Source organism: Ictidomys tridecemlineatus, chromosome 2, assembly GCF_052094955.1.
Source record: "Ictidomys tridecemlineatus isolate mIctTri1 chromosome 2, mIctTri1.hap1, whole genome shotgun sequence".
Classification (NCBI taxonomy): Eukaryota; Metazoa; Chordata; class Mammalia; order Rodentia; family Sciuridae; genus Ictidomys; species Ictidomys tridecemlineatus.
The window spans coordinates 215101859-215115715 of record NC_135478.1 but is presented as its reverse complement, the minus strand read 5'-3'; the positions used below and the strand labels follow the sequence as shown (position 1 = coordinate 215115715).

The 13857-nt window shown below is 39.4% G+C and overlaps 1 protein-coding gene across 12 annotated transcripts in view; it reads left to right on the top strand.

The window, feature by feature from the left end:
• The window catches only part of Dgki (diacylglycerol kinase iota), a 425847-nt gene that overhangs the window by 235250 nt on the left and 176740 nt on the right, over positions 1-13857 (top strand). For all 12 annotated transcript variants that reach the window (XM_078040589.1, XM_078040592.1, XM_078040591.1 and 9 more), the window contains 3 exons: positions 5361-5474; positions 6846-6983; positions 10191-10269. In XM_078040589.1, coding sequence (XP_077896715.1) covers positions 5361-5474; positions 6846-6983; positions 10191-10269 — 331 coding nt within the window. The remainder of the gene's footprint in view (positions 1-5360; positions 5475-6845; positions 6984-10190; positions 10270-13857) is intronic.

Here is a 13857-nt window from a genome sequence, read left to right as displayed (position 1 = left end):
TCCTCCATGCAGTGGGGATTGGTTCCAGGAATCTCTTGTGTTCCCAACTCCACAGGCAATTCAAGTCCCTTGTATAAAATGGCATAATATTTACATGGAACGTCCTATATACTTAACATCACCCCTATACTACTTTCACCACTGAGTATGATCTAAATACTGTGTAAATAGTTGTTATTGTATTATTTAGGGAATAATGACAAGAAAATGCACACATGTTCAGCACAGCCCCAGTTGTATTTTCAGAAGATTTTAATTCACGGTTTGTTGAATCCTCAGATACAGAGCCCACAGATATCCAGGGCTGGCTGTGGAAGGGTCCAAGGCTGTGCCCTGATTTTCTTTCAGAGGAATGTTGCCCTTGTTCTCCTTTGGTTTCTCAGTACGAGTGCCCTTTACTTTTCTACTGCTCACACCACCAGGCAGTGCAACGTGCATCTGTTCTTTTGGAAAAAAATGCCAGTTCACTGTCATCTGCATCTCTCAGCCACGTCTAATGTTAGTATACTGAAGAAGGAAAATATTGCTCAAAATATTGCTAAAGCTGAAAACGGACAGGTGGTGGCAGCATTGGCCAGCTGCTGCGGCAGGACTGCTCAGGGCCGAGGCGGAGGACCTGGTGTTCTCAATCTGTCAGCCTTGCTTTTCTTAACGAAGTAAGGAACGAGTTCTGCAAGCTGGAAAATGATTTGGCCCAATCAAGATAACTTTCTTCAGTTCTGGTGGAAAATATGCCAGGTGCTATGTGTTGCGATGAATTAAATAATTTAATTGGAAGGGAGCTGGGTGAGCTGGTGGAGGTAATTTGGGATGGTAAAGCCCTGGCCAAACGAGCAGCTGCCCACGAGCCTGCAGTCGGCTGTCTGGAATTCCAACAGGAGCAGTTTGCTGATTACATGAAGGCAGAGCTTCAATAACAGCCTTGGGGCCTGAGATTTTTTTTTTTTTTTTTTTTTTTTAAGTTTTGCTCTTATAAGGACAAAGACACAGATTATTACAGGAGAGCCTGTATCTCTCCTGCTCTTGTAGGTGTATTCCTGACCATTCTCTTCTTTATAGTCCCTGTACTGCAGGGCAGCTGGGTTTGGATTGTTCTTCATAGGCTCAGAAAGAAAAGCTGCTGATGTCAGACAAAGGTGGGGCTGATTTGAAAACTTAGGGCTTGGTTTTTCTTTAAGTGGAGCCAAGGGAAGTGGGTATTTTACTTCTAGTAAATGATCTTTATTGATGAAGAAGAAAAATATAGGCGAGTCATGGTAGCTAATGTTCATTGACCATTTCCTCTTTGTGAGGCACATGCTAAGCCATGTCGACACATTTCTTTTATTTATTTTTATTTTTTTAGTTGTAATTGGACACAATACCTTTTATTTACTTATTTACTTTTATGTGGTGCTGAGGATCGAACCCGGCACCTCCCATGTGCTAGGTGAGCTGAGCGCTCTACCACTGAGCCACAACCCCAGCACTGACACATATCTTAATAGGTAAAATAACACCAAGACACAGGTATTGTTATTATTCTTGTTTCACAGAGGAGGGAAAAACAGATTAAGTGACTCCCCAGCCAGTTTGTGGTGGAGCTGGGCCTCAGCCCCAGTGGGGTTCCTGTGTCCTGTGCACCGCTGCTGCACTGCCTGATGCTACCTTCTGAGGGTGCTTTTTTACTGAGCAGTAATCTGTAGCTGTTGAAAAAGAAAAACTCTTCAGGGCTGAGCCAAGGAAAGAGAGACCCACCTTAGCCAGAGCATATCAGCCTAACTTTAGTTGTTCATGAAAAAAAATCTGTGTCATAAAAGGCAGGCGGCATTTGACAATGGGGAAATACAAGATTGTCTGCTTGTATTCAGGGAAATCCTGGATATTCGATAGATTACTTGGCTACTGTAAAACGGAGATAGAAAATGTTTTTCCACTTTTTAAAGCAAAACACCTTTACACTCAAATCAACTCTACCCTTTCCTTTGCTGTGTAGGCCGAACGTAGGAAGAGAGGAGAGGGTGAGAGATCCCCAGGTGCCCACAGAACCCTTGTGGCAGCATCACCAGAATTCTTGACAATTCCCACCGAGAAAGCAAATAGGAGCAGAGCCTAGGAAGGTCTGCATATGGGCAAAGCCTTACGCCAATCAGAGGCCTCTAGAAGATAACAGCATCAAGTCAAGGGAAACTTTTCAAAGTCGTTTGTACTTTTTGCATTTCCTCCGCAGTAAATTAATCCTCTTACATTTTAGAATTCGCATTCCTCCTGTGGTTTAGAGTTTTTCTTTGTAGGTTCATCTTCAGAGAGAGTTGTTTGATTTTACTTTTCTATCTCTGTATCACTTCACTATCCCTTTCAGGCAGCTTCGAGTTGTTTCCAGAACTTTCAAACCAGAGCTGAGTTTCCTATGGATGGCTAAGGCTCCCACCCTGGGATGATGGTGGGGGTACATCAGTGAGCTCCTGGGAAGCTGGGCCAAGCATCAATCAGAGACAGGCTCTTTCTGCTGCTTCCAGACACAACAGGTCTCCCTGGGACAGGGGTCATTCATGTTCTCTGTTCCACATCTCTTCTTCTGTGCCAAGAGGGAGCCTAGGGCCATTACAGCCTCCTGCTGTATTGCTTTTATTCCCCATTGTAAGGAGACAGACTCTGCTCCTTCCAGGACCAGGAGCAGGTTGCTCCGAGCCTCCACCTCAGCTTTGCCACTTTGTGTTTTGTGGGTTTCTGCTCCAAGAAGACGTGTCCCCAACCGCCCTGTACCCTTTCCTTGTCTTACCTTTTCTCTGTCACTGCTGTGTCTGGAATGAAATGGGATGTCGAAAGCATAAACTCACAGCAATATCCTTGTCAGGAAGAGAGATTTCAACAAAACATAAGCAGACAAAATTCTAATTTAAATCTGCTTAAAGTAGGCTCACTCTGAGCACAAATCAAAAAGGGGAGGTTGAATGATCATCTCTCAGAGAAGTTTTGAAGAGAAGACTTCCTTTTTCTATCTCTGTATCACTCTTTCAACATCTCATTGGATGTTGCATTAGATTTCTGCTAAATTCCATTGTATATCTGCAAGTCTGGTTCTACTTGAGCTGTTTGTATCTGTAATCAGTGATCCCTGATGGTTGGGCTTTCTGAGCATTTTTGTTCTTTTTCATGACCTTTTAAACTCTCTTCTAGTAGTTTAATGGAGGTGTTTGGCTTTTCCTGTGTTTGTCTCTACTTTCAACAATACAGGAAGAGTGTCTAGCTTGGTCATCAGAACCAATTTAGCACCTGGTGTTTTGTTTTCTTTTCTTTCTTTGGCCAGCTTTGGTGGTACTATATGTTAAAAAAAAAAATGCTAAAGAAGCCCTGGGATCAAAATCTAATGAATTGGGGCTGGGGATGTGGCTCAAGCGGTAGCGCGCTCGCCTAGCATGCGTGCGGCCCGGGTTCGATCCTCAGCAGCACCACATACCAACAAAGATGTTGTGTCCGCCGAGAACTAAGAAAAAATAAATAAATGTTAAAATTCTCTCTCTCTCTCTCTCTCTCTCTCTGTCCCCCTCTCTCTCACTCACTCTTTAAAAAAAAAAAAAAAATCTAATGAATTGCCTAGGAGTAAATGACCAGTTTGGAGGAATGAATGAACTTTCTGACATTCTGCAGATAGACATTTTTACCTGGATTTTTAGTGTGACTCATTGAGTGAATGTAGAGGTATGCCTTTTCAGAGGGTGAACACAGTCTTAGACTTTGTTGGTTGACAGGCGAAGCTTACATCCTGGGAAGGAATCATATGAAGGAGGAGAAAGGATTTTAGATGGAAGTCAAGAGGAGAAATACACTCCTCTGACTCGGCCATTTTCTTTAGTCAGAAAATCACGTGATCTCTCTTCACCTTGAACAATAAATTTGTGTGATAACTGAATTTAATCCATCAGTTTCTAAGGTTTCTCTAGCCTCAAAGAGGCCAAAATCACAGGCTGTTGCCTCTGGGACACTCAGACCACATCCTGAACTGGGCTTGGTTCTTTTCTTGAAGATTCCCTACCTCGTTGTGAAGAGGGTGGCCATTGGTGTTGGTCATATCTAATTTTAAATGCCACCTGTATTGCATAAACAGTGTGATATTAAGGAGGTCAGCTTCCTTATCCATTAAATGGGAATGAAAGTTACATCTATAGAGTGTTTTAAAATTTAATAAGACAACTCATTGCAGGATTCTTCTCAGGCATAGTGCCTAGGAAACCATTAAGCATGCTATCTTGTTATTGAGAACAGACATTCTACCTTTTATCTTAGACTAACTCAGTTATCTCTTCCTTTCAACTGTGTTTTACTGGAATGGGTTCATTAACTGTGCTATGAATGCTTTAAGAAAACATGACTCTCATACAAATATGGAATGAATACCTGTCAAATTTAGTTGGCTCTATAATGAGGGACCCAGTAAAATGGTAAAGCTGACTGAGAGAAGTAGAGGAGAAGAAGAAATGTGTAGTTCAGACCACAGTACTTTCCTAAACTTGAGACAAATTGGTTAATGTCATGGGGAACTATAACCACAACCTTTAATCTTCTCTTCTTGACATTTGCAGTTCTACCATGTTAACCTACAGTTATAAAATTCCTTATGTAGGCCTGTGAAACACTATTCTTGTATGACATTGTAAAGATACGCAGGTTCCTTTTTGCTTTTTCCAGGTTTGAGGTAATTTTTCTAAATGGTTATAATAAGACCACAACCTAAGTATTATTTATCATAGAAAAAGATTAAATGGGGTATATTATTCTAGTATATAAGTATCTCTTTTCTACCTAAACTTATAATAGATACTAGGTCCACCCATAATTATCTTTTCATAATGTTTCATTAAAGAGGCTACGTGGATATTTAGGAAAAAAACAATTTCCAATGCTGAGGAGGGCAACCATCATTTAACAAGTACTTTTACAGGCCCTGGATCATATAAAGGGCATTATACACATTTTAGTTTAATCTCCAAACAATCCTGTGAGGTAGGCATTATTATTCCACTCCAAAATAGGTAAATGGGTCTCAGTGAAGTTAAATAATTTAATCAAGGTTATATAGTCAGATTTTCCTGTGCCCTGTTACAGTAACTCTCCTAAATTTTAGAGCACATATCTAGCTAAATACACAGATGATGGGTATAAAGCATGGTCCTTTTCCTATGAAGAGATTTACCTTTTTGAAACTGCCTGAGATAAGTGGCCTTTCTGTCCCCTACATATTGGATTAAAACATGTGTTTGCAAGAGAAATAAAACCTCAGCAATCATTTGGTTTAGTTCTGCACAGCCTCCCCTCAAACAGTCTTCTTTGTAACTTATTTATCTTTCTTTTCTGTCTTCTGGTCCCCAATGTGTCTGTAGGTGGGCTGGATCCTTTCCATCCTGGATGAGCTGCAGCTGAGCCCCCAGCCTCCTGTAGGGGTCCTTCCTCTGGGGACTGGCAATGACCTGGCTCGAACTCTCAACTGGGGTGGGGTAAGCATCGCTCTCAGAGGTTGTCCCTGCCACAGGAGCAGACAGCATTCCTGGATCACCCACATGCTTGGGAAGAGGGAGGCACGATGCTGTTGGTGCCCAAGAGATGAGTTAGAAATGGGAGTCAAAGTACCCGTGAACCCTGATTTTATTTGGTAGCTTCTTCACTTTAAACTTACCATCAGCTAGAGGGAAGGGAAAGTTCAGAATGAGGAAAATGTGTGGTCAATACACAGGTGTGGGGTGTTAAGAGGTGCCCACTAGGACATAGTGGCGGGGGGTTGGTCTCCAGTCCTTACAAATTTGAATTAATCCTGCTCTCAGCCCTGGTTAGAATAATAAATAAGGTTTAGATCTACAGTCCTACTTTTGGGCAGTAAAATCCTTACCTTATGGCTTTTTTGAGCATGGGTTTTTTTTTTTTTTTTCTGATTGGTGTTATCATGGCTTTGGCTATACAGGTATCCGACTCTCCTTCCCACTATGGAGCATCTTAAGGCAAGTGTGGGGGGAAGTAGTTCTCCTGTCACTAACTGGCCATCCTATTGTTATTATTGATTGAGTAGTACTAAGATATTAAGAAGGCACAAGATACTAACGTATACCGCCATACATACCCACCTTTTACCTACTCACATAAGTCTCCATCTCATATGAAAATGATCTTCAGCAGACATTAATCTGGCCTTTGGGTACATTAACCTTTTATAGAATTTCATTTTGCTTTGTGGTTTATGGTCAGCAGTATGTAAGTAAATATATTCATATGCAGCAACTGAGGAATTATCAGTGCTCATTTCTCACATCCCAATTAATGATTCACATGTTAATAATCACACTGTCCACAATGCATCCAGGAGGAATGAGTAGCTCCCTAAGAGGTTCCTCAGTCTGATTTGTCTCAGGTCACAGAAGGATGGTGGACTGAGACACCACCAGGAAGGGGTGACTGAGATGGAATGATAGTAGGAGAAACTGATTGATTGGAATCCTGCCTTGATTCTTCCTTTTCTACACACATTTGTTCTGTGTACCCCCAAGTTGCTCTAGTAAGTGGAATGAAAGTCCTATTATTTACTCCAATAAAAACAGCCCTCCAGCATGACATCCTCAATGCCCACCACTGGCTCTTGGTGCCAAAAAAAAAAATATTTTTCAGCTTAAATCAGTAAGAGTGAGTGTTTTAAGTCCCTTGCCTATAGGTGTTGCCTGGTGTTTTAATACCTGGAGAAAAGCAGCTTGCTCTCCCAGCCTCGCTAACATCAAAATAAGCAGAGCCATAGCAGAAGGACCCTTCTTTGCATGCTGTAGGATCAGAGGCGTTGCTTCACTCCCCACAGCAACGGGTGTCTTTTTTGATTCTGTCCTCAGGGTTACACAGATGAGCCGGTCTCTAAGATCCTATGCCAGGTGGAGGACGGGACCATTGTACAGCTAGATCGCTGGAACCTCCATGTGGAGAGGAACCCAGACTTGCCTCCAGAAGAGCTTGAAGATGGCGTATGTAAGGTTAGAGAGTCCTTCCTTCAGCAGAAAGGAGCCCCGGAGCATCTTCCTCAGTCACAGGAAACACAATTCTGGCTGGAGAGTCCTGGGCTGATTCCTTCCTATAACAGGGCAGCATTTGAGTTCCTGTGTCCCCGGGGCTGTGAGAGTAATAGCACCACCCCCACGGAACCTGCCCCGTGAACCCTCTTTAAAGACTCAGATTTTATGCTTGCTTCCAGAGCTTAGGAAGCTGTCTTTAACTTTCACACTAGCAAGGCATGTATCCCCTATTTTAATCATCCGAGTTAATTGTAAACGACTTATGAGAAGATGGAATATGTACGCGTTCCAAAGCATCAAGCATATGGTCTTTCAGTGGAAAGAAAACCTCCTGAGATGTCTGGCCTGATATCAAATATTCCTTATGTGTAGGAGGTTTGAACTAAGCCAATTTCTTCACCTGGTTGGGAGTTGAAGATGCCTAAATAAATGCTTTGCCTCAGTGTTTTCTTCTAGTTACTGAGCTTTCATCTCAAGCCAAACCAAGGGCCTAGAGTTATAGATAGTGCTGTTGTGCATCTTCCCTGGAACATCTGGTTCTGAGTTCTGGCCTCAATTTCTGTTAAATGTTGTGGTTTACTGAGAAGATGCTTTCTCTGTGTTATTTTCCACTTGTCTTCTATGACAGTGTTTTCAGACTTTTGTATGCACAAGAATCTCCAGGTGCATGTTAGAGGCAAAATTTCAGAGCTCACACACCAGGCATCCCGATGAACTAAATGTAGGGAGAAGGCCCAGGCATCTACACTTGAAACAGCATCCCTGCTATGTTGTACCCTGCCATTGATGAGGCCAAGATTTCAAGGGTCTTTCAGCCTTAAAGTAGACTGAACGCCACATCATTTAGGCTAAGTCCATTCATTCAGTAGCACCAAGATCCTGACCAATTGTGATATGTGCTTTCAAGTTTCTTATTTGGTTAAAATATGTTTCCACCTTGTCTTCCTAGTTTTTTTCACCTAAAATTGTGATTCTGTATTTAATAAAGTTTCTAGTAAATACCATGACTGCTCAATTGAATCAAATGTCCCTTACATATAGGAGGTTTTAGCTAAGCTGAGTTCATTATGTATAATTGAGTTTATAATGTAATGATGCAGTTTAAACAACAAGGATGTAATCCTTTTTGGGGGGAACGGGTTACCAGAGATTGAACTCAGGGGCACTTAACCACTGAGACAGAAATATAATACTTTTAACAGATGTATTTATTTGAACTTATAGAAATTGGATAGAAAATAGCTAAAATAGAAAGAAGAGTTACCACATGAAAAACTTAAGGCCCTTCTACCAAAGTTGGAATGGTTTGGCCTATAACTGAAGTCCACATTTAATTCTCTTCCCAACAGCTTAAGAAATGGAAAGACTTCTCCATGTAGCCAGGGAACATCAGTCCGGATAATTAAAGGGCTTTGGAAACTGAGTTTTGAGGAGATGTGAAGGAAAATAGGGGCACATTTTCTTGGAAAATATGAATAGCTTAAAAACAAGTTAAATTGGGACATTATTTAGGGGGATTGTGACCAGATGTTTTCCTTAACTATCAGTGGATGCTAAGACATGGGTTAGAATTGTAGCCAAAAGGACATAAATGGCAGAGGAGGAGAACATGTGTGTGGTTTTGGCAGGATTGCCAGACTGTCCTCACTTAGAACTGATATTTTAAGTACAGGAACTGGACATTCTCAAATACGAAGCCAGGAGAGACAGACATGATTTTGGCCTTGTTCTATGTGTGTAATTTCTCTCTTGGCTCTCCAGTTAGTGAAAACCATTTCTAGGGGTTCAGTTAGCCTCTGGGTCATTATAGGCTCAGATTCAGAGACTTGCATGTGGGGTCCTTCCTTACTTCCATGAGAGACCCAGGCAATCTAAGGTCTTTCTTTCTGTATTGGTATCTCTCTTGCTCCCTCTCTTATTTTGTTTTCCCAGCAGTAAGACATAAAAATCTTATAGATTGTGATTGTGAGGACTGTGAAGCTGTGTAATAAGCTTACTTTTGAACGTGAGGGTTAAAACGCTTCTGATGATAGAGAGGTGCAGTTCAGCTTGGGACACAACCCTGATAATTAACTGTGAATTTGACCTCTCTTTATTTACTTTAATGTTTATCTTTCAGTTTCCCATGTTGCATTTTTCTACTTGTTCTAACACTTAACCAAATCTTTAACATGATATAGATTTTACAATTTTTTTTTAAAGAGAGAGTGAGAGAGGAGAGAGAGAGAGAGAATTTTTTAATATTTATTTTTTAGTTCTCGGCAGACACAACATCTTTGTTGGTATGTGGTGCTGAGGATCGAACCCAGGCCGCACGCATTCCAGGCGAGCGCGCTACCGCTTGAGCCACATCTCCAGCCCAGATTTTATAATTTTTAACATGGGGTTTTAGACTGTTCAGGAGCAGCCAGGGCCCCAAAGGCTGTGGGCAGGATAGTTAAGCTAACGTGTGTTTCTGTTTGTAGAGTTCAGTCATATCAAAGATGCAGGCTTGATAAACTAAATGGGAATCCAAATTTTGCTGGTGTATGTACATATGTATATACATATCATATGCATGTATCATATATCATATATGTATCATACAGACACACTTGGGTGTTTATCTTCCCTTTAGATCAACAATACCTGAATGATTTTCAGTGCCTTATTTCTTTTATGAGTTTTGTCATAAAATTTATTTTTAAAGGTAGGGTATAAACAAATTATATATTGTTCAGTTTAAGTTACAATCTTCATATGCTGAATATGAACTCTTGAAAAAAGTGTATCCACTGATTAGGTCGGTTAGACATTATCCTTACAATTGAATTGGCTTTCTAAGTTTGCTTAGTGAACTGATCTTTGTAGCTATCGCAGATGTGTACCCTGAGATTAACAAGTTTCAGTTATTGCAACATGTGTGAGAGTGATTCTTATTTAATAATTTATATCTGCAGCTCTTATTCCTTATACTATTTATAATTCTTGAATTAGTTACTTGATTTAGACCTTCATGAAAGAATTAATTCAAGACCCCTACTCTTTCTACATTAATACCCTCTGCTTTGGGTTGTGGCTGATTTCTCCCAGGGACTGGCCCCAGAACTAAGTAACTGGCATTAGATTTTATTTTCTCTTTCTAACCAGCTACGTACAGTTTACCTCTGTCTTTGTTTATCATTGCAGCTTCCTCTGAATGTTTTCAATAATTACTTCAGCCTTGGATTTGATGCTCATGTCACACTGGAGTTCCATGAATCCAGAGGTGAGGACAGCGTCTCATTTCCATCTCCCAGGGAGGAAGTTCCCAGCAGGTGTTTTGCATGTTCCCTTTTGTTTACATATCACTTAAGTGTTTGCAATGTGCTTCAGTATTGTTCCATTTTAACCTTCATGATGACCTTGGGAGCTAGTCCCAATGGGAAGTGGCTACAAGTGGGGCCCTGAGACCTAATTGTTTGGGATCTCAGAGATACTAAAGTACTGGACTAAATGTACATTCCAGCTCTCAGGACTGTTAACCCTTAACTTTGAATGGAACTTTTGAACTGAGTGAACTACTGAGATAAAGAGAGATGATTCCACTTAAGCCGTGAGGGTACTCACAGCCCCACAAACCACCAGTGATTGAAGCTCCATAGGTCATTACCAGAGCCATTGAAAGATGATAGCAAAACAAAGAAGCAGCAGGCATGTAGATACTAGGGGCTACAGATAATTTGGACACCAAACGTGTAATGATGATTGAATTAGGGAGAAAGGTAGGTGATTCCCAGTGGATGAGACAGGTGTGAATGAGGCATCCGGGCAACTTCAAGTACTAAAAGAGATGGGGAACAAACAAAACAAGTTTTGAAAGAGAAGAAAGATGAAATGTGATGAAAATATTTCATTCAAATTTTCTTAAGCTATTCAGGGCTGAGAAAGTTTAGGATTTCTGTATATGCTTGGTAAACTCTAACAATCTCTTTTTTATTCTCTTGTTCTCTGTCAATCTCTTTCTCTCACTCTCTTCCTATGAATATAACTAAACTTTATATCTATCGATGACTTATGTTGGTACCTGGTTTCTTGCAAATATATTTATATATCCCCCAAAATAATGCCAGGATGTAGGTAGCACTGTACTTTATTCAGAAACTTGGGAGGTGGAAGTCATAAATGAGGAATTACTTTATTTCTTTTCCTCAAGGTTCTGCAGAGCTCAAGGAGTTTTAAATTATAGAATTTGAAATACAGAGTCCTAAAAGCTAGAATTGAAAACTTCACATTCTGGCAATAAGGTAAAAAAAAAAAAAAATTCTGATAATGCTCCTAGGACTAAAATGTCCAGGGTGGAGCTATTCAGACTGTTAGAATACAAATTGCAGCTGAAGTACAGATCTAGAAAGTCTCTCCTAGAGTTCAGGCATTTTGGTAGACCTTGGCCTTTCTGGTTTCATGAGGCGTTGAGGGGAGAGTCTCTTTAGGAGTCATATTCTACGCCAGAAAAGAGTGATACTCAAGCCAGAGTTTGGTCTTCTCTGATTAACTGGAAAATCATGCAGAAAGGATGTTTGATAAAAGAATCTTAAATATCCCAAATCAGAAGCACCTTTGCCCTCCCACATCCTGCTACGGATAAATCTTGGAGATGTGGTAGTAAGAGGCATCTACATTAGGCCACATTATCAACTATTGTTCTTCTTATGTTTGTGGAGACTTCATTTGGGAAGTAAATGGGACATTTCACTTTTAATTTCTTGGCCCATTTTTTTCCTTTCACATTTTTTATGAGACTGGACCTAGCCTTCTTAATAAGATTCCCAGGTTCCTTAACAACACATATAAAAGAACAGAGTTTTTATTAATACATGAATTTCCCAAAATAGGCCTCCTGGCATGAAAAGAAACCTAAATGAGTAAGTAGCCCACTATGAGCCCATTTAAGTGAGTCTAATACTTAGTCTAATTATCCTGAAAGATATCCTAATGATACACTTTTTTGTAGTTTGATGGAATTTCTATGCATAAAGTAAGAGGAGATCCAGGAATGACACAAGGTGGAAAAACCAGATTTATAAAAGAATTCTCTGGGGAAAAGTAATTTTTTTCTTCTTACTTTAAGCCTTGGGACTCTTTAATTTTAAAGTAGAATATGCAGTTGGGTTTTTTTTTTGTGTGTGTGTGTGTGTGAACATAGTTTAAATGAGTGATATTAAAAAACAATCAACTAAGGATTCCAAGCATTAATCTTTGAATACTTTAATGCAAAGGCTTAGTGTAAGTGTTTTATGTGATATGAAATAGAATTGCTAGCATTTTTCCTATATGCAAACCAGAGCCTTTGGAGGAAAACCAGCTACAAAGAGCTAATAAAGGAGAATTTTGTTGATTGAGAATAATAGATAAAATATTCATGAAGATGAGATTGAGATGGTGAAAATAAATGTCTATAATACAATAGAACTAAATTTTGTTGATACTCCAAGTATCAGAAATCTCAGTATTTATTAATATATATTTTTACATTAAATTTTAAAAAAGTTTGCATGAAAAGTATAATTACTAAAGCTAGTTTTTAAACTGATTTCTGTTCATTTGGATTTGCCCCATATTTTTATCTGGTCAGTCAAGAAAATCTTAAGCTAAGCTATAGGAAAAAATGAAACATAAGTAAGGCCACTTTTCAACAGGGGTGAGGATGATTCATTCTTGTTGATAGGGTGTGAGTGGCTGTTCTCAGACAAAGTCTACTCAGAGACGAGACTTCAGACTGTTCTCAGACATAGTCATTCACAATATTAAGGTTTAATGATAAAACTTGTATAATTTACTATAATATACCTGCAGGGTGACTCAAGTCTCAAGAGAGCTGTTCTGGAAAAAAATGATTCTGGATAAAATAACCTATTAGGTATTAGTCAAGAAATACAGTATTTTAAACTGGGAACTATGCCAATCTGTCTACATGCAGTAGTTTATAAATATAAATCTCATGAAGGCAGAATTTTTAAAAATGTAATTGCAGAAAGAATTTTTGGCAGAAATAAGAGAATAGCTCATCAAATGGACAGTTCTTAGCATAACTTACTATATTGTATTTCTTTTAGAAAGGACAATTAAAGTGACATTTATTTTGAAACAGTTTATTGGTGTCATTACAATGCAAATGCTTTTAGAATTACTAGTAGAAAGTCTATCAGGGAGTATGCACAGTCTTAACATTTTGTTTGACTTTGTTTATAAAGGCAGCAAATATTTGACAACTTGGGTTTTTAATATTTGATAACAAAGAAAGCATGCTTCATTTGGTTGGAAACAGAGATGCTTATTCTCAAAGTGACCAAAGCACCCATGGTTGAATTTGTGCTACTCAAGTATCAAAAAGTGCAATAATATGGAACAGAGTTTGGAGATGTAATAGGATTGATCATTTAATTGTCACTTGGAGTATTGCCCAGTACTTTCATCATTATTGTATTATCACAATGCTTGAGGGAGTATATTGAAAATATTCCAATCTATTAATGTTTAACCTTGTTAACAATGATTATGGTTATCAGTGACAAAGTTAAGTCTCACTTTGTCAACCACGTGAATGAGATTGTTACTTTTTGGGCCTGGATATTAAATACATCAAACTTCTAGCCTGAGATTGGATGCTTGCATTTTATTGCCTCATTGACATTATCATTCAGAGGAGTTGAACCTTATGCTACAAGGTCAAGGAAATGCAATTATGTCTCTGGAGGAGGCAGTATTTAAATTTGATTTAGGATTTACTATTTTCACTGAATATACAGAGGCTTGCAGATCAGCACCTTTCAAAGGATTGTCAATGTTTTATGACTCATTTCATAGGAAACAGACA